The sequence below is a fragment of the Panthera onca genome, chromosome A1 (assembly GCF_046562875.1).
Source record: "Panthera onca isolate mPanOnc1 chromosome A1, mPanOnc1 haplotype 2, whole genome shotgun sequence".
NCBI lineage: Eukaryota > Metazoa > Chordata > Mammalia > Carnivora > Felidae > Panthera > Panthera onca.
This window is the reverse complement of record NC_138339.1, coordinates 173,877,258-173,902,169: the sequence shown is the minus strand read 5'-3', so window position 1 is coordinate 173,902,169 and position 24,912 is coordinate 173,877,258. Positions and strand designations below refer to the sequence as shown.

General features: G+C 41.4%; 1 protein-coding gene across 4 annotated transcripts in view; it reads right to left on the bottom strand.

The window, feature by feature from the left end:
* Window positions 1-24,912, bottom strand: part of ABCC4 (ATP binding cassette subfamily C member 4 (PEL blood group)) — a 284,074-nt gene that overhangs the window by 115,752 nt on the left and 143,410 nt on the right. For 2 of the 4 annotated variants that reach the window (XM_081794994.1, XM_060636844.3), the window contains exons 19-23: window positions 23,028-23,237; window positions 21,041-21,181; window positions 20,384-20,421; window positions 19,900-19,994; window positions 17,938-18,084 (exon numbers count right to left, since the gene is read on the bottom strand). In XM_081794994.1, coding sequence (XP_081651120.1) covers window positions 17,938-18,084; window positions 19,900-19,994; window positions 20,384-20,421; window positions 21,041-21,181; window positions 23,028-23,237 — 631 coding nt within the window. The remainder of the gene's footprint in view (window positions 1-17,937; window positions 18,085-19,899; window positions 19,995-20,383; window positions 20,422-21,040; window positions 21,182-23,027; window positions 23,238-24,912) is intronic. The other 2 variants (XM_078432437.2, XM_060636846.3) reach the window with 2 other exon arrangements.

The window sequence follows — 24,912 nt, the reverse complement described above, 5'->3', positions numbered from 1 at the left end:
CCTGACTCCACTCCGAATGGTCCCACGTCCTTAGCCTTGCCTCGGGGTTCTCCTTCCCAAGTGTCTCCCTTGCAGGATGTCAACCCCTAAAACTGTAACACATCATCACCAGCCCAGCACATCCCACCAGCACACATAATGGATACGCCCACCATGTTCCACCGTTGCCCCAACATCCGGGAGGGATTATCTCTGTTCAGTCTCCCTCAGAGGCCAGGGCAGTCCATGGATTTCCTATAGCCTCCAAACGAGAAGCGACACAGATAGTCTAATGGCCAGCTATAGGCTGCCCGAGGAATTTGCCACGTGTATAAAAACCTAATACAGAATTAAAACTTCTCTCCTGCACGAGTAAATAAAATGAACGGCAAACCATCTTAGTAATCCAGGCTACCAAAGACTGCACAGGGTAGTTTGTGGACAGTTAAGACACACTCAGAATAATGGCCTTTCATATGTACTTTAAACATCTAGGAACTAAGGAGAGAACAGGAATTTCTATAGAAGAGGAAAAGGCTTGAAGAGGGTCTGAAATCTGTAAGGAAATCATTTAACTTTTAAGAAAATCAGAAATTCTTTCTGGGCAGGATCTGGTGTCTGTCCATTGTTCCTGGTAAAACCCAGCTGACACATTTGCAGAATATTCTTGGCCTGCTCTTTATGGATTTCCACGGCTAATTTTTACATACTAGTTCGTCCCCCCTTTTCCCTGCAAATGCATATTCCGCCCGCCATTCTCCTCACTCTCCGGGTACGTGTGCTATTGTAACCTACACGAACAAATATTCATCTCCTAAGAGCTATACTGCACAAGTTTTTCATGCATATTAGGGGAAAATCAGGCTTCTGCAGGACATCAAAGTCCTTTCAGACCATGACCTTAACTGTGTTCCTTACCAGCATTCGAAACTTGCTTGCATTAAATAGTATCTATACAGGCTTGTAATGAAGCGAAATCACTCCAGGATCCCAATCTCTCTGGCAGCCACAGACTCCACGGGCCTCAGATGAAAAGTCATGTTGCTCATCACTGAAAGGTTTCCTTCGAGCTGAATAGATCCACTAGTCACAAACCTGAAATTGCTAATATTTTCATCAGAAAGGGGTAAGAGAGCTTTAATTTACCAAGACACTACGACCTGGAGGCAGCAAGCAGCTCAAGGCTGAACAGGTCGAGCTATCACATGCGTGAGATGTCATCGAAACATGAATGGGGGAGAGTCCAATGTAGCATTTTTCTTTTCTCACATCAAAACACATTACTCCTGACGCTTGGACTTTCTAGGTCAGTTCACTTTCACCTAGGTTTCACTTTGCCTCACATTCTGTCCAGACACATTCTTTTATCAGCCAGGCACTTTTGCCTTGCATTTGTCCTCAAACCCAACAAGGAAAACAAAAAAGTTCAGAAGTCAAAGAATGTAAGACTCCTCTCAAGTGAAGTACAAAGAGAGAGAACACAGGATGTACCATGAATACAGAGCTCCATATACCACCGCTTCTGACCAAAGTGCGTTCTATACAGGGTGGCGATGGGGGGAGACTAATGACATTCCGATAAACCTTAATACATTTTAACCAATATATGAAAAGAACCTTACAGGCAAAGACGGGAGTAAAGAGGCCACAACCTTATGTTACTGAAACTCAACAAAGGAGAAGCTGGTTCAATCGTCCAGAGAGCCAGCCACACCCCCAATGGCAAATGGCAGACTTTATTCAGGAAAATGATTCCCACGTTTGACTTTTTAAAAAGACTATCAAAACATAAAAGACAATGGAAACAGGTTCTCCCAGAAGCAAAGGAAACAGTGACGAGTTAACATCATACACCTAAACTTACAACAACAACAAAAGCCCAAAAGATGGCTAAAATTAGGATTAGATCCTGTCCTTATACGATTTGTGATAAACTGATGAGCACAAAAAACTACTTCACTATAAACATTGAGCCATTTAAAGACTAGGTAGTAAGATTTCCTAGACACTATTTTCCTGCAAATTTCCAAATATCATTTAACTTCTGTGGAGAGCAAGCAAGTAAGAAAGCAAAAATTCTACGTTACTGCAAAAAAATTAAGATACGGGGGGTGCCGGTGGCAGCACCTGGGTGGCTCAGTCTGTTAAGTGTCAGACTTCGGCTCAGGTCACGATCTCCCGTGAGTTCGAGTCCTGCATCAGGCTCTGTGCTGACAGCTCAGAGGCTGGAGCCTGCTTCGGATTCCGTGTCTCCCTCTCTCTCTACCCCTTGGCAGCTCACACTCTGTTTCCTCTCTCTCTCAAAAATAAACATTAAAAAAAAAAAAGATACAGGCCATAAGAGATGATGGAAGAATCTCTCCCTTTCCCACTACCGTGACTTGTGAATAGAGGAGGGGAATCTGAAAAATGAACTGTGTACCAAAGCCTGAATGAGTAATTAAAATGTGGATCTTATTTTTTTTAATGTTTATTTATTTTTGATAGGGAGACAGACAGACAGAGCTTGAGCAGAGGAGGGGCAAAGAGAGGAGACAGAATCTGGAGCAGGCTCCAGGCTCTGAGCTGTCAGCACAGAGCCCAATGCGGGGCTCGAACTCACAAACGGCAAGATCAAACACCTGAGCTGAAGTTGGATGCTTAACCAACTGGGCCACCCAGGCACCCCAAATAAAATGTTTTTAAGTGCAATTCATTGGGATTGATACATCCGTGGCTCCAGGCTGCTATTAACTTAAGCTCTAAACCCAAGATAAGTCTGCTACTGAACCACAGACACTGGCAGCATGGTTTGTATGAAAGAGACCAACAGGGGAATTTATCCATTCTTCTATTACACCCCACACCCCCGGGCTTCTTTATATCTATAGGATAGCTGGATGGGATTCCTACAATACCGAAGTCATTTTGCTGTGGTTCTCCTCAGGAAACTTCCCAGATCTCCGCTCCATCCACTACATGACTAAATGACTAACACCTCCAACCATATTATTTTCCCACTCATAGTCAATACGAGCCCTACTATACATTGAACTTCATTTCCAATATAGCCTATATCAAGGTAGTTAATGTCTTCATGCAAATGATTGCAGACATCTTGGAATGGTTAGCAGTACATGTACAGCAGTACATCTGACAAGATTTGAGAACTAACACTCTTTATCTCTGACTCGTTTTATTAAAAAGAGCTCTTATCAAGTGCTATGTTGTTTTCACTCCCCCTAAGAACCCCAATGCCAAAGAAGAGCTCACTACAATCCCATGATCCCACACTGTCTCTTACAGTATCAATACTATAACTACAAATATCAGTAAACATAAATACTATAAACTTCAGAGCTAACGTTTTCATAACATGGGATCAGCTATAAAATTACAAAAACTTTACAGTCATGACAGAGATGAAGCAGGTTGTTGTAGGGATATCTGCACTCCTATCTCATGCCGGCCTTATTCACAACAGTCAAAGTTTGGAAATAACCTGTCTCTCAACGATGAAGATCTCTCGCTCTCGCTCTCATACACACACACACACACACACACACACACACACACACACACACACAGGAATACTATTCAGCCATGAGAAAAAAGGAAATCCTGCCATTTGCAACGACACGAATGGACCTTGAGGACATCCTGCCAAGTGAGATAAGCCATACAGAGAAAGACAAATACTCTATGACATCTCTGATATGTGGAGTCTAAAAATGCTGAACTCATAAAAGCAGTGAGTAAAATGGTGGTTACCAGGGGCTAGGGGCGTGAAAGAGATGTTGTTTCAGGGTACACACTTGCAACTTACAGATAAATAAAGTCTTAGAGACAGAATACACAGTGATTACAGACAACAAAAGTATACTATAAACAGTAAATCTACTAAGAGACTAGACCTTAATTATTCCCGACACAAGAAGAAGTCATCATCATGTGACGACAGAGCTGTTGGCTAATGCCACAACAGCAATCATACTGCACTATAAATGTATCACCTCAATATGCTGTACGTGTACCTTAACCTTATGCAGTGCTATATGCCAAACAGGTCTCCAAAAAACATAAACAGTACGTCATGAGAAGGCACCGGTGAAAGTCTCTTAAAACTTTAGGGCCACAAGAAAAGATTAAAGTGATTATCTGGTTTTCAGAAACATTAACTTTCCCTACAGATCAAAGATCCATCCACCCACCCACCCCCATCCCATTTTGGAACGAATTCATTTTCTGCAAACTGATAAAAGCAAGGAAGTGCACATAAAAGCTGAATAAACACAGAAGGAGGAGGCCAAAGACCACAAATTTTAAAGTATTTCTTATTCTCATATTTGTAACTTAAATTCGAATTCTGTATCAATACAAACACATATATCCACTGATTGCCTATACCTTATACCACCCGTATTATGTGATGCACTGTCCAGGTCATGCAAATTTTCTGCAATTTTAAAAAGGTTTCTGATTAGTATGATGTCCACATCCATTTCATAGGAAATACTATGCTAAACAATTTCACCTTGACCTGAAGAGCCACCATTACTGTGTAAAATACAATGCATAGGAATGGACGATGTATCTTTAGAAAATACCCATGGGGAGTTCAGGATACAGTGTCTGGTTCCCTTATGTAAAATTCCCAGCACACTGGCATATAGAGGTGCTCAATACATGTTTAGTTATAATCTCTATGCTGATTAAAATCTGCGTGCTGGTTAACGATTAGAACAATCTGGTTCTTAATTTTCATTTACAGGCATCGTAACTCTACGGTTTCCACATAATAACCAATGAGGACGATAACAACGGGAGTGAACAAGAAGGCAAGGGAATGCAGCGTACAAGCTTCAGAGGCGCCAGAGAGTGGAGGTTTCTCGTTGTTTTGTTGCTACTGAAGGTGACATGAGATGATGGAAGGGACAGTCTTTTGGTAAGTTTAAGTTATCAAACAAATTTACAATGTTGCTAGAAAATGAGAAGACATAGGGAAATATTCCAAATTTACCATAAGTCGGGCTGATCCCGAAGGAACTAGATTATAACTGCCAACAGATGAAACCTCTACCATGGAACAGATCCCTAAAACATTCGAGGGTGTACGAAAACTAGAGTCATAAAAATCCTATCAGTCTTTACAACCTACTTCTAAGTCTCTTTTTTATCAAGATATTTGTAAGTGAGTTCTGCAGGAAGACAGAACCATTGCGTTTCAGCGTTGAGGGCCTCTCAGACGTCACTGAGGCTGAACACTAAGACTCAGAACTAGTTAGGTGATCCCTGCCTGACTACTAACACAGCTACCTGGCAAACAGGTGTTAAACGAATAAGCACTCTATCTTCACTTGGGTCTCTCCACCCCAAACTATTCCTTCATATACCTCAGTGCCCTTATAGCCAGCCAGAAATTTCTGGCATTTAAATGATCAGTTGATTAACACTACCTGGGCAGTATATATAGAAGAGCTGTATTTGTTCTGTGGATTTATTATTCCCTTAACAGCTTTAAAAATATAATCGATAGTTTGTAAGAACCACCCAGGAATCTCCTTTTCTTCCCAAGCTGCTTTAACTGTATTTTGTGCAAGAAGAAGTTCTGAAGTAGAATGTCCATCTGATAGAAATGCAGAAGGACTGCCCAGAATTAACTGCAGTGAACAAACCACAAAATGTCTCTAAAAACATCCCATGAATAAAATGTGAAGGCTTGACAATCTAAAACTGCCTTAGGTCAACTTTAACTTTTGCTTGTGAAATTTGTCATTTTGCATGCTTTTTGGAAAAAAAGGTGAATACATAGAAGCTCTACATTTTGACCAGTTATAGCATTTTTAAAAATAATAAGTTCCTGCTACTCCCAAGAAGTATACCCACTTCCCTGGAATGATTCCAATGCTGCATTTAAGTAGGACTTATTTTATAAATTTCAAACTGTCTTTCCTTAATTACACAATAGACTTCTGTAATAAACTTCAACCATATCATTTTTAAACAAAAAGTAAACCAGATGTTTGGTACTTACATGCAAAATTGAGCTCCCCTTGTGAAACCAAATTAAATTAAAGTGAACTCCAGAGTGGAGCTAGGCCCCGATGAAAACAACAACAAACACAAGCCAACAAAAAAACATGATGTTGTGTTGTGGCTTGTTGGTCTTGGTCACTTACCTATTTTTCCTTACATCTGGGAAAACATACCCTCCCTTTCCCCCACCCCACTGTTTTATCAAAATCAGCATATGCATTTGGATTTCGTTTAAAAAAAAAAAAAAGAGGCAATGGGGTACCTGGGTGGCTCAGTAGGTTGAGCCCCGACTTCAGCTCAGGTCATGATCTTGCGTTCATGGGTTCAAGCCCTGCATTGGGCTCTGTGCTGACAGCTCAGAGCCCGAAGCCTGCTTCAGATTCTGGGTCTCCCTCTCTCTCTGCTCCTCCCCCCACCTATGCTCTGTCTCCCTCCCTTTCAAAAATAAACAAACATTTAAAAAATACATTAAAAAAAAGAGGTGAAAACCCCTAAAATTTCAACATGTCACTTAAAGAGTCAAAAATCAATGTCCACTATATGGTAGGCACTGTTTTAAATGCTTTACATATATGGAACCTCTTAGTTCTCACACACATAAAAAAGCTTCTTTCTCCCACTATACTACCATCCCCAGTGTACAGACAGAGTTGAAGCAGACAGAGATTAAGTAACTCAGTCAAGGTCTGTCGGTGGCAGAGCTTGGATTCACATTCAGGAAGGATGATTCCAAAGTTTGTTCTCTTTACCATGGAGCCAGAATCACACTTTGATTCAAAACCACTACTGGGAAATACAAGAAATCCATTCACATTGGTCAAATTCAAGGTCACTTTATTTGCTGGTCATTTTTCAAATTAAAAATTTTTCATCTCTTTAATGGAATCCAATAATATGAACCTTATTCTGATGTGACAATCTAACTGAAGAGAGGTCTCTCTCTCAACATGCACACCCACCTCACCCGTCTTCAGTGCTGCTTAAGGGCAATCGTGCTTCAGTCAAGAGGACCTTGATGTAGCAGTGAGATGATGACTGACTCAGCTACTCCAAAGCTCTGCTCCCAACAGAACTGGGACATCCCAGCACCTTGACCTCCATCCCACTCTCTGACCATTAACACTGTAAAATACCTACTGATGACAACCAAAGTTCTCTCGCATCTGACATCAAATTAAAAAGGGACCTAAGAATTCCGGGGAAAGAAAAGATGGGCTATTTTTAAAGAAGTACTCCATGTTTATCCAAAACCTACAAGATACTCATTTTGTCACCTAAAATTTCAAACCCTAACCTCATCTAGAAAATTTGGCTAGTCTGACAGAGCAAGAACCAAGACAAGAACACATACCTGAAGGCGGATCATTTAAGCATTACCTTCCTGTCATGTCTCCTTTGTGAAAGAAGATGTGAGTGGTCAGAACACTTGGCATCAAGGATTCAAGCTTCTTCATTCAATGTTTAGAATTCCCTAACGTATAACAAATCTATTCACCTGGTCTAAAGACTTGACAATTCGTTAATAAACAGGTTACCTGATTGTACGATAACCACTGTCTGGGTTACACAGGTGTTGCCTTTTATTACTCTGGCTATTTATGTCAACAACTATTTAATCTTGAAGAACAATTTTCTAGTAACACTGATTACTCACCATCTTGAAACAGGGGTTTATTTTCCTTTTATATACAGGAGTATAAGTCAAGACCAACATTTCAAAGCCAGCACCAAAAACAAACACTTCTGTCTACAATACAGTTTACTGATAGAACTCATTCAACTACATTTGACTCCCTTTTCATTTTTATCCTAAGAGGGAGAGTATAGAGATTTACATTAGCATGAGATATAATTTTAAGATGTTACTACCATCTTATTCTCCAAAAAGTTAAAATAACAAATTTATAGTTCTCCCAGAGGAAATTAATTTAATGAGCCCAGGCCATTCTGACACTAAAGGAAGAAGAAAAAAAAAAAAGTTCTAAAAGAAATGACTATATACAAGAAAACAACCATTTCCTTCTTAATCTACTTTTAGATATTTAAAGGTAATGAAAAAAATTAATCCCTGATTCTTAGTTGCAAAGCACCGCTGTGATCTAGACATATGGAATTATGTATGTGAGAAAATATATTTAAAGAACAAAACCACATACACTGTGGTACCTGTTCAAATGTTTATGCACAACAAAAAGAAGTAGGTGCTCACTATATTGTACACCTGAAACTAATATAACACCACTGTATGTCAACTGTACAGGAATTAAAATTATAAAAAAGAAGCAGGTACACTGTTTTTCTTAGCACACTCTCAAAATTTCTATACCTTTTGATTCTATGCCTCAAACAGAGTAAAGAATGAGACCACAGTCACTGAACCAAAAGAACACTTCCTGAAACCTCCACATAAAGTTTACAGACAAATCAAGATCATTAACTAAGTATTGACTTAAACATCCTAAAATCAGGGACTTAAGCTGACACACTGGTTTCTGCTGATGTTTTTAACAACACAGTGCTCTACAGCATTCTTCAACCAACAGCGAACCTGGAGGCAGGATTTTCCCATCACGGAGAGCACGACTGTATTTGGAATAACGTCTGGATGAAGATTTTTAAACACCTAACAAGTCCAAAATAGATTTTCCAGGTTTTCAAGAGGTTGAAATATTTCCCCACATGATACAATCTATTAAAATGCAAATGTAGAAAAGAAATAAAAGGAAAATATTTCCAGCAAAGACCTTGATTTTCTGACAGCTTTCCATTTAACCATGGTGTTTAGATGAACTTCCATTCAAAGTGTCCTTGAACGTTTGGACCTTGCTGTCTTTTTTCTAGATGTTAAAGAGTGTCCACCTAAATGAGAGGGAAATTTCTAAAAGGATGATCCTGGTTACCAAGAATGAGAACACCCAACAGATCATGGCTCATGTCATGACAACATTCTCAGGGAGAAAGCTGCCATTGCTTATGTCCTACCCACTGTCTAAGCATTTGTAACACACTTCTAAAAGTCCAAAGAGAAGTTATGTGTAGATACTCATTAAAGGACGACTTCCTTCTTTCCCTGACGCACTTTGTGGAGATGAGCTCTGACACCTGGATGGTTCCTGACGGGTCAGGATAGGTGAGTATCATCAAGACCCTGCTTAGATGCTGGGCAGGGTTTGCTATAAGCTTAGAGGTCATTATCTCAAATACATCGCTTTCTTTTGTTTCCTAAATCGCTCTCACTCTCCAACTGGTATGATTTCATTTTGAAACAATCTGTCCTGAAATTCCAACAAAACAGTTTATGAAAAAGAAATATACCCCTGGGCTACGTGTATGCGTGTTGTGTGTACATGTGAATTGAGATACCTGCCCTACAGCTACATTAAATCTCTGAGTCTCTATCTTTTCTACATGGAATCATTGAATACTGATACTGGATGGGTTTTTTTGTTTTGTTTTACAAACAATCCACTGTCTGCAGATATTTCAGTTTGCAAATGCCTTGAAAACAGGGGCTTTTTGTCCTAGTGCTTGGGGACCACAACTTACAACCAGGAGAGGACCAGTAAAAATGCTTGAGGAGTGAAAAGGCCTCCCTCTTTTCACCTGTGAAACCTGAGGCCAGAAGTGAAGGGACCGTCCTAGCTACTCCAAAGCTACATGGCAGCAGAACAAGGTCTTTGCCACATCTCAACCTACATCTCAACTCCCCACTCAGTAACAGTTTAAAATGTCCACTGATGTTTTAAAATAAATGAATTCGCGGGTGTCTGGGTGGCTCAGTCGGTTAAGCATCCGACTTCAGCTCAGGTCATGATCTCACAGTTCATCAGTTTGAGCCCTACACTGGGCTCTGTGCACTGACAGTGCAGGGCCTGCTTGGGATTCTCTCTCTCTCCACTCCCCCTCCCTCCCCTCCCCACTTGAGCTCTCTCTCTCTAAATAAAAAAAATAAACACTAAGTAAATAAAATGAATTATTTTTCTTTACCTCTTAAGAATATGTAGTTTATAAGGTAAAATTATCAAGTACCAAATATTTAACCCATGTAAGTTCTAACATTTTTCTTCAATGCACAACTAAACCCCAAGGAAATGCACTGGGTATTTGACGGTTTCCTTTCCCTGACTGGTAAGTAACAGAAACTGGAACTTTGTAGAGCGTAGCTCCATGAACCACAGCTTCCAAAGAACCAATGTATATGGTTTCTTCTTCATGCCATCACATACCAGAAACAAAGACTACCATAAATAATCTATTGCAAACTCTACTTTGGAAAATAAATAGGGAAGGGTTCAATTTAACGTGAACACTGAGCGCAAAGACAAAAAGGCTCTAATTCTATTTCAACACTCTCAAGTTGCATTGTTCTTAAAGGGCGTGGCACAGAGAGATGCAAATACACTCCTGAAACCATCCCCTCTTCTATCCAGCCAACAACTACTAATCAGCTACAAAGTGTCCCATCCTGGCTTCAGAGGCTTTTGCAATAACAACAGATATGCTCCATGAGGTCTGAGAGCCCAAGGCTAAGAGAAGAGACAGGGAGTCAACACATAATTACCTAAATTATAATTTAACCACAATTGGGACAAGTACTATAGAGATGTGATTTAAAACATAACCAAATTTTAAACTTATATGAACGAAAATGTCACAGGCTCAATATTGTAAACATCTGGGGTTTTTTTTTTCCATTTTCTTCATATCAAAATAAATAACAATGTTTAAAATAAGGGGGTTAGGGAAGAAATGATAACAGAAGATGAAGATGAAAATCAAAGTTCACACCACGGCATCGTTAAGAGAGCTCCAAAATCAAATGGTTGAGGGGAAACAACTAACCGTTTAGCAAAACCATAGGGGATTTCAACCCAGCAAATTTCTATCTACTCCCGCCCCATGTCAGAAGACTATGCTTTCTATATGCTTATCAATATTTAGTTGTGTGAAATCTGACCCAGAAATACTATTCCAGTTTGAAATGGTTGTACAAAAGCAATAAACTGTCTCATAAAGATACTTTGATGCATTTTCTGACTGTCACAAAGAGCTACAAAGTTGAAGTAATTATCTGTGTGTGATGGGGGGGGGGGCCTTTAAATAACAGTAATCTGAATTACTGTAAATCACACACCCCATAAGGTAATGCCAAATTACTGGGCACACTCACACCCGACAGTGGGACACACTAGTGAAGTCCTCAGTACCAAAGACTGCCTAGCTCCAAGTTGGCTAAGGTTGAGACAACAAATATGAAATCAATAAAAACCGAGAGTTTGGGGGTATTAACCTCATAGCCACAAATATTAGAGTGAAGTGGAGAACTTACATATTAGGATACATATATCATTTAATATGTACTCTATTAGGAAATGAAAGAACACAAGTAAAATGTCGTACTTAGAAATTCCCGAGATATTACATGACTACCACTGTGAACAAGGCACAAGCTTCCCGAATCTTATCTTATTAACATTTTATTGGACAACCACAAACAGTGCTTTCTCGGTTACTAAGTTGTCAGTATTTCCATGTAGGATTATTACAGAGAAAAACCAGGAATAAGAGTAATCAGAACATTCTAGTAGATTAAAAATGTATACCAAAATGGTGCAATATTTACCAGCTCTGGACAAGAGCTATAATAATCACCCTTATAGAGATTACTGACAAAATAACAATAGTAATCAAATATATGTAACTATGTAACTATTTAAACTCGTAACAAAGGCTTTTATGATACTATTAGCAGTAAATGAGCAACTCCCATAAAATATGACTTAATATCACCATGATAAGAGTTTAAGTACATATAACCATTGTTATGTGAAAAAACATTATTTTTAATGTGTGACAACCTGACAGGATTTAATTACCACACCTACTTCAAACTATTAGCTGCTTCATTCAAACCTGAAAAAACAATATTTATATGTAGCTATTGAGAATCACTATGATTGATGCAATCTTTTGTGTTATTCCCTTTATAGTCACTTGCATTTGTTATTATTAACAAGGAAAAAAGAAAGGGGAAATGTGTGTTTCTGTTTTGCAACAAAGCTTTTTCTGATGATGACTAACTTCTTCCTTTGAACACAAAAAGCCTCTTTAACTAATGTACATATAAATATGTTCTCTACAATGTGCACCAAGCAAGGAAAGGGAAAAAAAAAAACAAAAACACAAGACTGTAGGACTTAAGCCAGAATTAAAAGCAACCTAAGCAAGATGAATACATGAAAGCTGTCAGGATGGATGTTATTCTTACTCCCAATTTCTTACAGCTCATCTGCTCTCAAGAAAGAAAAACCATAGTTTCTTTTAACCATATCCACACAACAGATCTCACTTGAAAGGAAACACAGCCAGTGATTTGGCATGAATGGGCACATTCCCAATTTTCCAGCATCACTCCTGAATATTTATGTCGGTGACGAATGAGGACACCGGTAAAATATTTTAACACGAAGTCTTGCCTTGTAAATCGTCTCGATGCTGTGTCAAAACAACACCTACCATAAATCAGAAGTTTTAGGACCAGTGTTTCCTGTTCTAACATGCTACCTGCTCAGCAGAATCACTTGTGTGGACAGGCACAGATGAGTCTGTGCTAAGCAGAGCCACCTCCCCTCCTAACTTACAGAGCTGTAATTTCACAGGCCTATTATCGTCGAGGTAATTTTGACGGTGCTGAAATATTATACTTGTTAAAAATATGCATTTAGCACTAACTCCAGTGGTCATTTGAACTGGATAAACAGAGAGATCTCCCTACAATTATCTTTCTTCTCTACTGATGACTCTTTTTTCTAGCAGGGCAGCAGTACTGTGACAACTGATTTTATAAACAGTACAGCAAGTTTTTCTGACAGTCCAAAAAGCTCACCGTGGTGCTTTCAGTTCACTTTTTACTTCTCCACAAGTTATTTATGAACAACGTGTAAGGGATGCTGAGGAGTCTCTTTCAAGGTTGAAGAAACAAAACAATAGTTCAAACCTCTCCCAGCCTCCTGCTTCACAACCCTCAGCTCCTTACTCACGCATATCCCAATTCAGGAGTTTAGATGTGCGAAGTCATCTACGTGTGGGCAAATTAGAAATCCTAACCCTTTGGGGTGCCTGGGTGGCTCAGTCGGTTAGGCAGCCGACTTCAGCTCAGGTCATTATCTCGCGCTCTGTGGGTTCGAGCCCTGCGTGGGGCTCTGCGCTGACCAGCTCGGCACCTGAAGTCTGCTTCCGATTCTGTGTCTCCCTCTCTCTCTGCCTCTCCCCTGCTTGCCCTCTGTCTCTTTCTCAAATAATAAACATTAAGGGGAAAAAAAGAAAAGAAATCCTATCCCTTTGAGCAATTCCAGATTTTTGATTGGGGGGTACACAAATATGTCTCTCAGTTCCATACGTTAATGAGCACAAGAAACTTCCATCGGAAAAAAATAAAATTGACAAAAGAAGAGGTTAGTCCATTTGCTTTTCTCCTTTTATAGTACTCTGGCCCTAACTTAATCTGTAAGGAAAAAATAACGATATGCATTTGTACTTATCTTATACCGGATGCCTAAATAAGTGAACACACACACACCACTGCAGGATAACCAGTCACGTGAGGTGAACACAAAGGCCACAACCCAATATTAACTTTGCACTTTCCTGAGAGAATAAACAAACACCAGTATCTCCTGACATCGGTGGCCCACTTTCTTAAAGCCGAATTAACACACTGAAAGCAAATAAACAAATTATTTATCTGGAATCCATTACAGTCAGTTCATTCAGCCAAGTGTTAGGTCACTGTTATTAGGCATGAAGAAACAGAACAACTATCCACTCATCTTGTTTCCAAAGTGAAGGGTGAAATTCTAGATAACCTCTACCCATTCTGCTCGCGTGGAAGGGAACTGAAGAAACTGCCTGGTCATATTTTCCCCTAAACTCATGTTTGACTCCGGTCATACAGGCGGCCATATTCTGCCCACAGGGATTAAAATATATCCAGTCGAGATGTCAGCGGCTACCCATTCCAAGTACTATTCCAGTTTAGAAATCCACATATCCTTGTGTGAAACGCCAGATATTCTGGGACAACACTGCGAATAATTCTTTAATAAAGAGTCTAATATCTCAAACATAATAAACTACAGCAATGATTTAAAATTCTGCACCAATACTATAAAACACAAGACTCCAGCTATAAAAAATGGAATTTCTAAGCTTTAAATTAAAAAAAAAAAAAAAATAGGTTTTTGCAATAAGGTGCCCTTACAGTATATCCCTGAAATAATATAGATCATGCTGCCCTCTTGTGCCAGACGTAAAAAATAAAACAAATTCAGGAGAACATGGTTTATGCTGAATATAGACATAATCTTCTAATTTCTGAATTGCTTCCCTGTATTCCCTGCGCATTAAGATCTGATAGAACAGAAAGGACAGAAGACAAATGTTGATCATGGAAGAGGTAGGTGTGGCCCTCAGTACAGGAACACACACAGACCACATCTAAACAGGCACTACTCAACTCAAGTTGTTGCAATCAGAATGTGCAGGAAATGCCGGGGCAGCTGAAAACGTGCAGCCCTTTAACAGACACACAATACGGTCACCAAAATACACTGAGAAGGGAAGGATAAAAATAAAGGAAGGCAAAAAGAGGAAAAGAAAAGTAGCTTTTTGCCCTTCTAAGACAACACACTTAGCTGACTGAAATTTTACCCAGTTTAAGACTGACTGGGTTATGAAAAAAATCAGTGGGTAAAACAGTACTGCATTATATAAGCAAATAAGTTAACTCCGTGCAACCATACATGGGTTCAAAATGAAGAGAAACTTAGTCGTGAAGCTTGGAAAGATGGCGCCTTCTTAAAAACCAGAGCTCTGGAGTGCTTCAAGAGCAGCCAGAGAGACTTAGCCAGCAAGAAGGAACATGCACTGTCCGGGTTCACCTTGTCCTTCTCCCTAAATCCAAGTCAGAGAACCTGGGACTTTTGGGCCAGGGCAAGGGGCAGCCAGTGTTTCAGGACCCTTCACCGAAGGCCTGGTTCTCTGCACAAGGTCAAAGGATCTCCCACTGATCAACAAAATGGGAGAAGCAGGAAAAGGGAATCAGCCCATCTGGGGTGGAAACACCCATGAACAAATGTAAAAAGAGACTTCCACAATCCGGATTGGGTTCACTGGGAATATTCCAGCACAAGCGGGAACTGCAGGTGGCTGTGGAAGGGAACCCTGGCAGACATCTGCAAATCCAAGCCAGGCTATAGTGTGTGCAGATGCCGTCGCCACCCCAGGCCTCACTTGCAGGAGACTACACCCTTCCCCTCCTTCCCATCCCCTCTTTTCCAAACTCCAAGATGCTGTCAGGACCACGAACTCTTAGGAAACTTACTGACATCTCCCTGAGAAGGTGCTCTGGATAACAAAGTACTGAGAAGAGAATGATATGCTTCCTGGATTCTCCATGCTGCTCGGAGGGCACTCTGTAACTCGGAGTGGGATCACTGGGCACAGATGTTTAACGTAAAAATCAAGTCTGCCTAGGGGTGCCTGGCTCACTCAGTTGGTTGAATGTCTGCCTCTTGGTCTCGGCTCAGGTCATGATCTCACGGTTCAGGAGTTTGAGCCTTGTGTTGGGCTCTGAGCTGACAGTGTGAGCCTGCTTGGGATTTTCTCTCCCCCTCTCTGTTTCTCTGCCCCTCACCTCCCTCCCTCCCTCCCTCCCTCTCTCTCTCTCTCAATAAACTTTTAAAAAAATGAAGTATGCCTACCCTTCTACTATAGAGGGGAATTGCTTTTTTAATATTATAGAACCATTAAAATATATATACGATCCATGATGTTCCCTATGAAGCACAGCTTTGGTGTGTTCTTCCCATTGGTTTAAAAACTATAAAAATGATATCCAAATGGAAATTTAAAATCTACCACTTAAAATACTTTTCTAATTAAAAAAAATTTTTTTTTAATCTATCACTAAAAACAGTAAATAATTCATGCCCTCTGAACATTCTGGACAAACTGGGCCTATCTTTGGAGTGCTTATTTGGGTTTCTATTTTCTTGAAGGAAAAGAAGCCCTGTTAACAGATCCAGGAGGGGGAGAGCAAGATAAACACTAGTGTGTGGCTCTAAGATTAGCGACCTTGAAGATTTAGACTCGGTCCCAAATCCTTGAATAATAAATAAATCAGCATGTGGAGAAGCCTACAGGTCTTGAACAGGAAGAACCTGGTTAACTGTGGCCATGAGCATTCAGAGGCTGTGATAACAGAAACGCAGTCCTACTTAATGCTCTCAACTTTATGACCACAGTTTTCAAATTAACTGGCAAAGTGCAGCAACTTCCCGGCCGTCAGATGTGTGCGCCCTCCAGTCTCCTAACCGCGGCTGTAACAAGACTACAGATGAGTCGGGGCCTCTGCAGATCACCGTTCCTGTGCTCTGCACCCGGCCTGCGCTAAACAAACGTGCTGAATAAACAGCGCAAAATGCTTTCCTGAACAGTCTTATTTAACCCTCACGACAGCCTTGTGAAGCAGGAAAGGCAGCTGGCATTTCCATTTCACAGGTGAGGAAGTTCCGAGACACCACGCGTCACTGTGGCCAAGAGTCATTAGGTGCTGACCACGGGCCAAGCACTGCTCTAGGCTGTGTGAATGTACCGATCTGCTTTATTCCCACACTGTCTGGATAAGGGAGGTACCAAGAGTATCCCCATTTTACAGCTAAGAATGCTGAGGCACAGAGAAATTAAGTAACTAGCACCTGAGTACTCACAGAACCATAACCAGCTACTATGATCAGCTAGCACAGGTGTGAGCCCAGGCAGCCGGATCCACAGTCCACACTTCTAACCACGACAACATCCCGCTTTGAGAGTCACCTGCCCAGCGGTATGTACACCTGTGGCCTGGGTCACACGGCTAGTTAACAGCCAGGCCAAGCCTACTCCTGTGCTCTCTCCAGCCTCCCTCCCTGCCTGGATGGGTCCCCTCAATCCTCTCCTGCGTCAACCAAGCCTCCCTGGGCCTGAACGGTGGGAGCACGTGTTGATGAACAAACTCTTCCTGGGGACCCAGGTCAGGAGGCCACCCCCAGCAGCAAGACATGTCAAAGACCTCAGGGTGGGGCATCAACCACTCAGACACCCTCCAGGTGTGCTCACGTTGAGGAACTTATGTGCGACGTGCCACAAAGCCTCCAATTATGGAAACAAAAGTCCACTTTAAAGCTAGAGTGAGGAGCTTCTATCGAAGAGGATGTGTACACTTCAATCTTGGGTTTTAATTAATTTTTCATTACAATTTTAGGTACACCTTCAAGTCCAGGATGACCTAGTTTAATGCCACATGATGCAGTCAATGTTCTGGCAACTGGTCAACAACATTTAAATGCGCCTGCATCCAACGAAGGGTGTTTCATATGCCCCACAACAAACAGATTCCTAAACCTGTTTATTTTCCACACGCACGTAAATCGGAATAGAAGCTTGCATGCACCTGGGGTGCCTAGGTGGCTCAGTCAGTTAAGCGTCTGACTTCAGCTCAGATCATGATCTCCAGATTCAAGAGTTCGAGCCCCACATCGGGCTCTGTGCTGACAGCTCAGAACCTGGAGCCTGCTTCAGATTCTGTGTCTCCCTCGCTCTCTGCCCCTCCCCCACTAGCACTCAGTGTCTCTCTCTCTCTCTCTCTCTCTCTCTCTCCCAAAAACAAATAAACATTTAAAAAAACTAAAAAAAAAAAAGAAAGAAAGAAAGCAGCTCGTATGCACCCCACATTCAGATTCTGTCGGGTAGTAGAAAACTGTCAGTGAAGCTTTTTGTGGACAATGAATCAACACACACAGCGATTTCTTCCAAGTGTCTCCTCCATTCTCAATGCTGAAAAGTGATCAGACACAAACAGTGTCAACGAGGCAGATTTACAAAGAAACCTGGTGTCTGACTTACCTATTGGGTTTCTGTCAAAGAACAACACTGGAGCTCTCAAAATGGATTCAAACATTTTGTTGTGCAAAGCTTGTGAGGAATTAACAAGGACGTAGAATACCAACAGAGATCTCGCTATGCCAAAAAGCACAGTAGCCACAGTTAAACCTGAAATAAAGAAACATCACTCAGAGCACAACATCCCCACCTTTTCTTTGGCGAAGCCACAGCATGGCAGGCAGTTGATGAAATTCTGTGTCATAAGACATGTGGCTTCTGTAAGAGTGCAATGCATTTGCAAGATACTTTTATAAAGAAGTATATCATTTACTTTTCTCTCATTAAATAAAAACTGTATGTAAAAGAAAATCAGGTGTAAATGATAATTTCATACTAGGCTTTCCTGATTCAATTACAAGTTCTATTAAAACCAAAGAAGAAAAAGAGATAATTACAAAAACTCGTTGATCTTCCCTTCTCCACATTTCAAGTTTTGCTACCCTATTTACACATCTCATAATCTAAAACTTCCAGTATGCTCTCACACCAGCATGTGAATTAACAGGGAACAAGGGAAATGACATGCCATTTCCTTGTAGAAAATGCCCACGTGGCTTTAAAGAATATGAAAATACCATATTAAGTTGCAAGTAGAAAATCTCTCAACGGAAGTGCAAGAAAATACAAATTATACATTAGCATGAAATAACCTCGGTGAGCAACTAATCTCCAACACCAAGCATTTTATACAAACACAAAGCCTTTTTAAATGAACACAACTGATTTAAATTATAGCTTTTTGTCAATGGCATAAATGAGTACCTATGATGGGCATAAAAATCAACATCATTTTCCTATCATCTCCTGAACTCCACATGCTAAAGAGAGTTGGGAGATAACTTCTGTGAGTAATACTCCATCAAGTCCATTTTTACCCCTCACATGACACATCACTGTTGTCTCCACTCTGAAAGCTGCTCAGAGTCCTAACCGCCATCCAGAGGCGTTTTCCTGAGGCCCCCATCCTGCCTGGCTGTGCAGCAGAACGGCTCCTCCCTCCCCCTCCCTGCCACCGGGCCTCTCACGGCCCACCCGTGTGGAAGGGAAACAGCTCATGTATTCAGGGTTCTTTAGCATGTGATCAACGAAATAAATAACCACATTTCAGTGAGTAGGTTTTCACAAAGATCACTCGCTCTATCTTTGCGGAAAGCTTGTATGAGCGTTTCCGGCGAGAATATTTAAAATTTCAGATGAGGATTTCCTTTAAAAAGTATGTAATGCCACATATATTCTAAGCACTCTTGTGAAAGCAGAGCGCTGTGTTAATATTAGTCTGGCAAGCCAAATGTTAAATTAATCACACAGTTGGGGACGCGATAACATTGTGATCTCAAGGTAAGAGAGAGAAGGAATCCTAATTCCCAGACACTGGATTTTTCCCTGCTCAGCTTGTCTCTTAAGTCATTAGTGAAGCCCAGGAGATGAGCAGTACGGGGAAGGGAGCTTTGCATACCTGTGAGGGAATAATGCTTTTATGTGGGGGAACCTCGCTGCCAGAGGATTTCATCCAAGTTCAATAAAAGCCAGGGTTTATTCAGACAGAATTGGAACAATCCGAACCACAGGGTGGGGATCCGTTTCTAATCCCCTTGCCCATCCAAATAATGATATAAGATTTAGCTAAAGCAACCTATTAGAATAGACAATAGCCACATATTTCCAGTGGCTGATTTTCTGAATGCTCAATCCTGGTTTAACTTCCAAAATCCAGTACAGAGCAAATTAAGAGTCTTCATTCAACCTCTTTCTTCTGGTAGATTTTAAAAATAATTATTCTAATTAATTCACAGAGTAAATGCGACTCAGACTCTTAATCTGTTAAGACATTACTGAATTACTCCTGGAAGCCCTAGTTACTCACACAGGCTCATTGTAAGCACCTCAGACTCCCGGATAATAAACCGAATGATTAAACTTTACCTGAATAAATTCCTAAGTACCAGTGAAGATCGAGCTTCTCAGTGACATTTTCTTTTCCATTTACCGTGACATTCAGGGCACTTTGTTCATTTGCCCTGTGAAAAAGGGGGAAAAAAAATATTAAGCTATTGACAGAATTTAGATGAATACAAAAAGAAAAAAATTAACCTCAATTTGGGAGACATGTTTTATGCTGGAAAGGATTCCAAGCATGCAGGGCCCCATGTACATCCTCTTTATACAAATTCAACTTGCATCGTGACACTTTCAGTTCTCAGAACTGTCTGTGTATAGACACTGAGGGTCAGATGTGGGAAGAGACCGTGGGAGGGTCACACTCCACCAGCAAGAACTTCAATGTCTCTTTTGCTCTAGGGAAACTAAGGGAGGATTAGGACAGGAGGCCCAACAAACCCGACTCTGTGGGAAAGAGAGGCTGCCTGCCAATTTGGGGGCACCTCATATCAGACCGGAAACAACTCACCAATAGGAGAGCCACCAGTCCTGGAGAACGTAGGCAACCTAGCACGAAGAAATAAACATAAATATCAAGCACCGCCTAGCACCTCAACTCTCTCACTCCCCCAAAAGGAATGTTGAAAGGCTCTGGAAATCAGACACGATTCTTTCAGCTCAGGTCTGAGCCAAACCCCACATCCCAGATAACAACACCTCAAGTAAGTGCATGTTACATTTTAAAATCTTTGAAAGAGGGGCGCCTGGGTGGATCACTCAGTTAAGCGTCCGACTTTGGCTCAGGTCATGATCTCATGGCTTGTAGGTTCAAGCCCTGCATCGGGCTCTGTGCTGACAGCTCTGAGCCTGGGGCCTGCTTCAGATTCTGTGTCTCCCTCTCTCTCTCTGCCCATCACCCACTCATGCTCGGTCTCTCTCCCTCTCAAAAATAAACATTAAAAAAAAAAATTAAATCTTTGAAAGACATCCTTCTTCTTCTAGAAGCTCTCTAAGAGCACACACAACACAGTAAACATCAAGTTATTTTGTTCCCCAAGATAGCATGCTTCAATGCAAATCCAAGTGGACTGAGTGATAACGGTAACAGTGTCGTAAATATATACAGTAGAGTCACACTGTAAACATCAAGCTGAGGCCACAAGACAAAATGAATGTCCTTACTTACCTGAGCAGCGATGTTTAGTAGAATAAGGAAAATGATGATGACCCAGTGAGCACCGGCTGTGAGGTAACTCTTGTAGGCCTTAAGACCAACTTTTCCTTCTGAACGCCTCTCCTCTGACACTGTAACCTGTAGATTCTCAGTCTGGCAAGGGGAAAAAGCAGCGAGAGATGAACCTTTACACCATACTCCCAAAACTTTGAAAGGTCAATGGTGTGCTCCGCTGGCAAAGCCATGAGAAAACAGACACATCTTACACGCCGAGAGTGCAAAATAGTACATGTCCTGCAGAGAAGGGTATAGAAGTATCTAGATGAACCACATATGCGTTCACCCTTGGGCCCAGCCATCCCACTTCTAGGAATCTATCAGCAAAAAGGAAACACTGTTTGTACGAGGTTACTCACTACTGCGTGATTTTGTTTGAAGCAGAACATAACCATTTCCAGCACGTGTACAACATAACCAATTCAAGTATAAATGCAGAAGCTTATTCCACGGTAATATACAAAATGATATGGAGCTATCTCTGTAGATTATTTGTGCCACTAAATAATGGGAACATAAAACATAGTAGGAGCTCAAAATATTATCCAAATACAGTAAACGGAGTTCAAACAACAAGAGGGAGAGTTTGGACAGCAACGGATAACACGTGGTCTGAATTTTTTTGGTTCCTGAATTTCAAAGAGTGATTCTTCAGTCTGGAATGTGAGGGACTAATCCAAACCCTTACCAGAATCATCCAGGCCCCTAGATTTGGACTGTGAGAGTTTGGACATTGAGGACTACCTGTGCATATTTTTAAGGGAGATCTAGTATATTTCTGCACTTCTATCCGGAGAACTGAGAATGCATTGTAGATTCACATAAGCCAAAGATGTCCTTGGCTGCAAATGTCCATCGATGGATGAATGGATAAAGAAGATGTGGTATACATATACAATGGAATATTACTCGGCAATCAAAAAGAATGAAATCTTCCCACTTGCAACTACGTGGATCAAACTAGAGGATATTATACTAAGTGAAATTAGTGAGTCAGGGAAAGACAAAAACCATGACTTCACTCATATGACGACATTAAGAGACAAAACAGATGAACATAAGGGAAGGGAAACAAAACTAATACAAAAACAGGGAGGGGGACAAAACAGAAGAGACTCATAAATATGGAGAACAAACTGAGGGTTACTGGAGGGGTTGTGGGAGGGGGATGGGCTAAATGGGTAAGGGGCACTAAAGAGTCTACTCCTGAAATCATTGTTGCACTATATGCTAACTAATTTGGATGTAAAGTTAAAAAAATAAATAAAATTAAAAATTAAAATAAATAAAATGTAAAAAAAAAAAAAAAAAAAAAAGATGTCCTTGGCTGTATGCTGGCCTCTATGGTTTCAAAGATGGATACCATGTGGTTCTTGAACTTGTGTAAGAAAGGAAGATGGGAGCTAACTCTAAAGTGTCTGCTATGTGCCAGACCCTTCACACATGCTACTTCTGGCCTCTCACCAACCATCGGACAATGGGGCAAAATAATACAAAAGGTCACATGCAGCAGCAGAACATTCCACCACATAGGAAAAGTAGCTGACTTAACATGGACCACAGCAGGACTCAGTTGGAGGAGACTTCAAATCAAATGTCTGGATGCAAAAGGGTAGCCTGGGGCCTCCAGAGCAAGGAAGATTTACCTATGGTAAATTCAAGAGCCCTACCAGCAGCATGAGCCACCGACCCCCAGGAATTTATAGCAGTCCACCCACTACTGAGCCCCGCAAGCTCCTCCTCCGTCCAACACCCAAAGGAGAACCCTAATCAGGCTTGCTCCCTTCATTCTACATTAATTCTACCCATTGCATGCAACAAGGCCTTGGAACCTCAGAATCTACTCTGGGACAAATGAAGGTGTCAGAGACAGAGCGGACTCAAGATGCATGAGGACACAAGAGAAGACACAACCAGGCCGTGCTGCAAGAGGAGAACTCACATTCTGGCCCTCTGGACGGCCATCTTTCAGTGAGGGCCTGGAAGACTGCTGAGACCAAAGAGAAGACTCCGAGAAGCTCCGATTCTTCAGAGCGGGAGATCCTGGAGCTGGACTCTGGTCAGCCTCCTCATTTTCCTTCTTTAAAAGAGAACCGAAATCCACCCCAGATTTCAGAAACTCAGTGTAAGTCCCCTTCTGCACCATTTTGCCCTAAAATAAAAATAAAAGAATTTGATGGTTCATTTACATTTGATAACATTAAACTAATGCTAATCAAAAATACTTAACTGGTCTCACATTAGAATTTTCGTAAGAAAATTATCTTTAGGTCTGGAATTCTGGTTGACACATCTCATTCAATTCAACTGGACACAGAATGGAGCATTCCGTTCTCAGTCAAATCCTATGGTAGGTGCTGGGGGTCATATAAGAAATGTGTAACTCGGGGTGCCTGCGTGGCTCAGTCGGTTAAGCATCAGACTCTTGATTTCGGCCCAGGTCATGATCTCACAGTCTGTGCACAATCAAGCCTGCATCTGGCTCCACTCTATGAGCACAGAGCCTGCTTCGGATTCTCTCTCTCCTTCTCTCTCTGCCACTCCCCCACTCACACACACACACACACACTCTCTGTCTCTCTCTCCCTCTCAAAATTAAGTAAATAAACTTTAACAACAGAAAAAAAAAGTGTAACTACCACAGGCATTTAAAGCAGCAAAAAGATCAAAATAACACCAGCATTCTTCACAGAGCTATAACAAACAATCCTAAAATTTTTATAGGACAGCGGTGCCTAGGTGGCTCAGTTGGTTAAGCATCCGACTTTGGCTCAGGTCACGATCTCACAGTTCACAGGTTCGAGCTCCACATCAGGCTCTGTGCTGACAGCTGGGAACCTGGAGCTTGCTTCGGATTCTGTGTCTCCCTCTCTCTGCCCCTCCACCACTCACGCTCTGTCTCTCAAAAATAAACAACTCAGGGGCGCCTGGGTGGCTCAGTCGGTTAAGCGTCCGACTTCAGCTCAGGTCACGATCTCACTGTCTGTGAGTTCAAGCCCCGCGTCGGGCTCTGTGCTGACTGCTCAGAGCCTGGAGCCTGTTTCGGATTCTGTGTCTCCCTCTCTCTGACCCTCCCCGTTCATGCTCTGTCTCTCTCTGTCTCAAAAATAAATAAACGTTAAAAAAAAAAAAAATTTTTTTTTAAATAAATAAATAAAAATAAACAACTCACCCAGCGGAGCTCACTGGTAGACAAACGGTTTGCTCTGACAGTAGTAAAGTTGGGAGTAATGTCCTCAGAAAAAAACAGTAAGGGGACCCCGAAACATCCAGACTCTGGCTAAATAGGCTGTTGGTTCTATATTCATAACCCCACCAACACTGGGGTTTTACCTGACTCCATCATCCCCTCTGCACATGAAACTAAATGTTTTCCAGTTCGGGGAATCGGAGCGTCCTATTCCCAGAGGACTGCAGGAGTCGACACAGGTAACTGCTCCCAAGAGGCAGACACTCTGCACTCTCATCATCTTTCTCAGGGCAGAATTTCATCTGATGTCGTGAGGATCTGAGTGAGGGCCAGCTGGAGCAGACCAGGGTTCATGACCGAGGTGCTGAGGCTCAGAGGTAAACAAGCCAAGGAGTGAAACATCAAACAACTACTAAGCCTGGAAAATTCTCAGTAACCTCCACCCTGGGACCCATGCTAGCTCTTGGGGGTTGAATGATGGCTCCACCAGAAAGACACATTCAAGGCCCAAACACGATACCTACGAATGTGACCTAATTTTGAAATAGGATCTTTGTAGATGTGATCAAGCTGAAGTCATGTTGGAGTAGGATGGACCCCAAATCCAGTATGACCGACGTCCTTCTAAGAGGAAAGA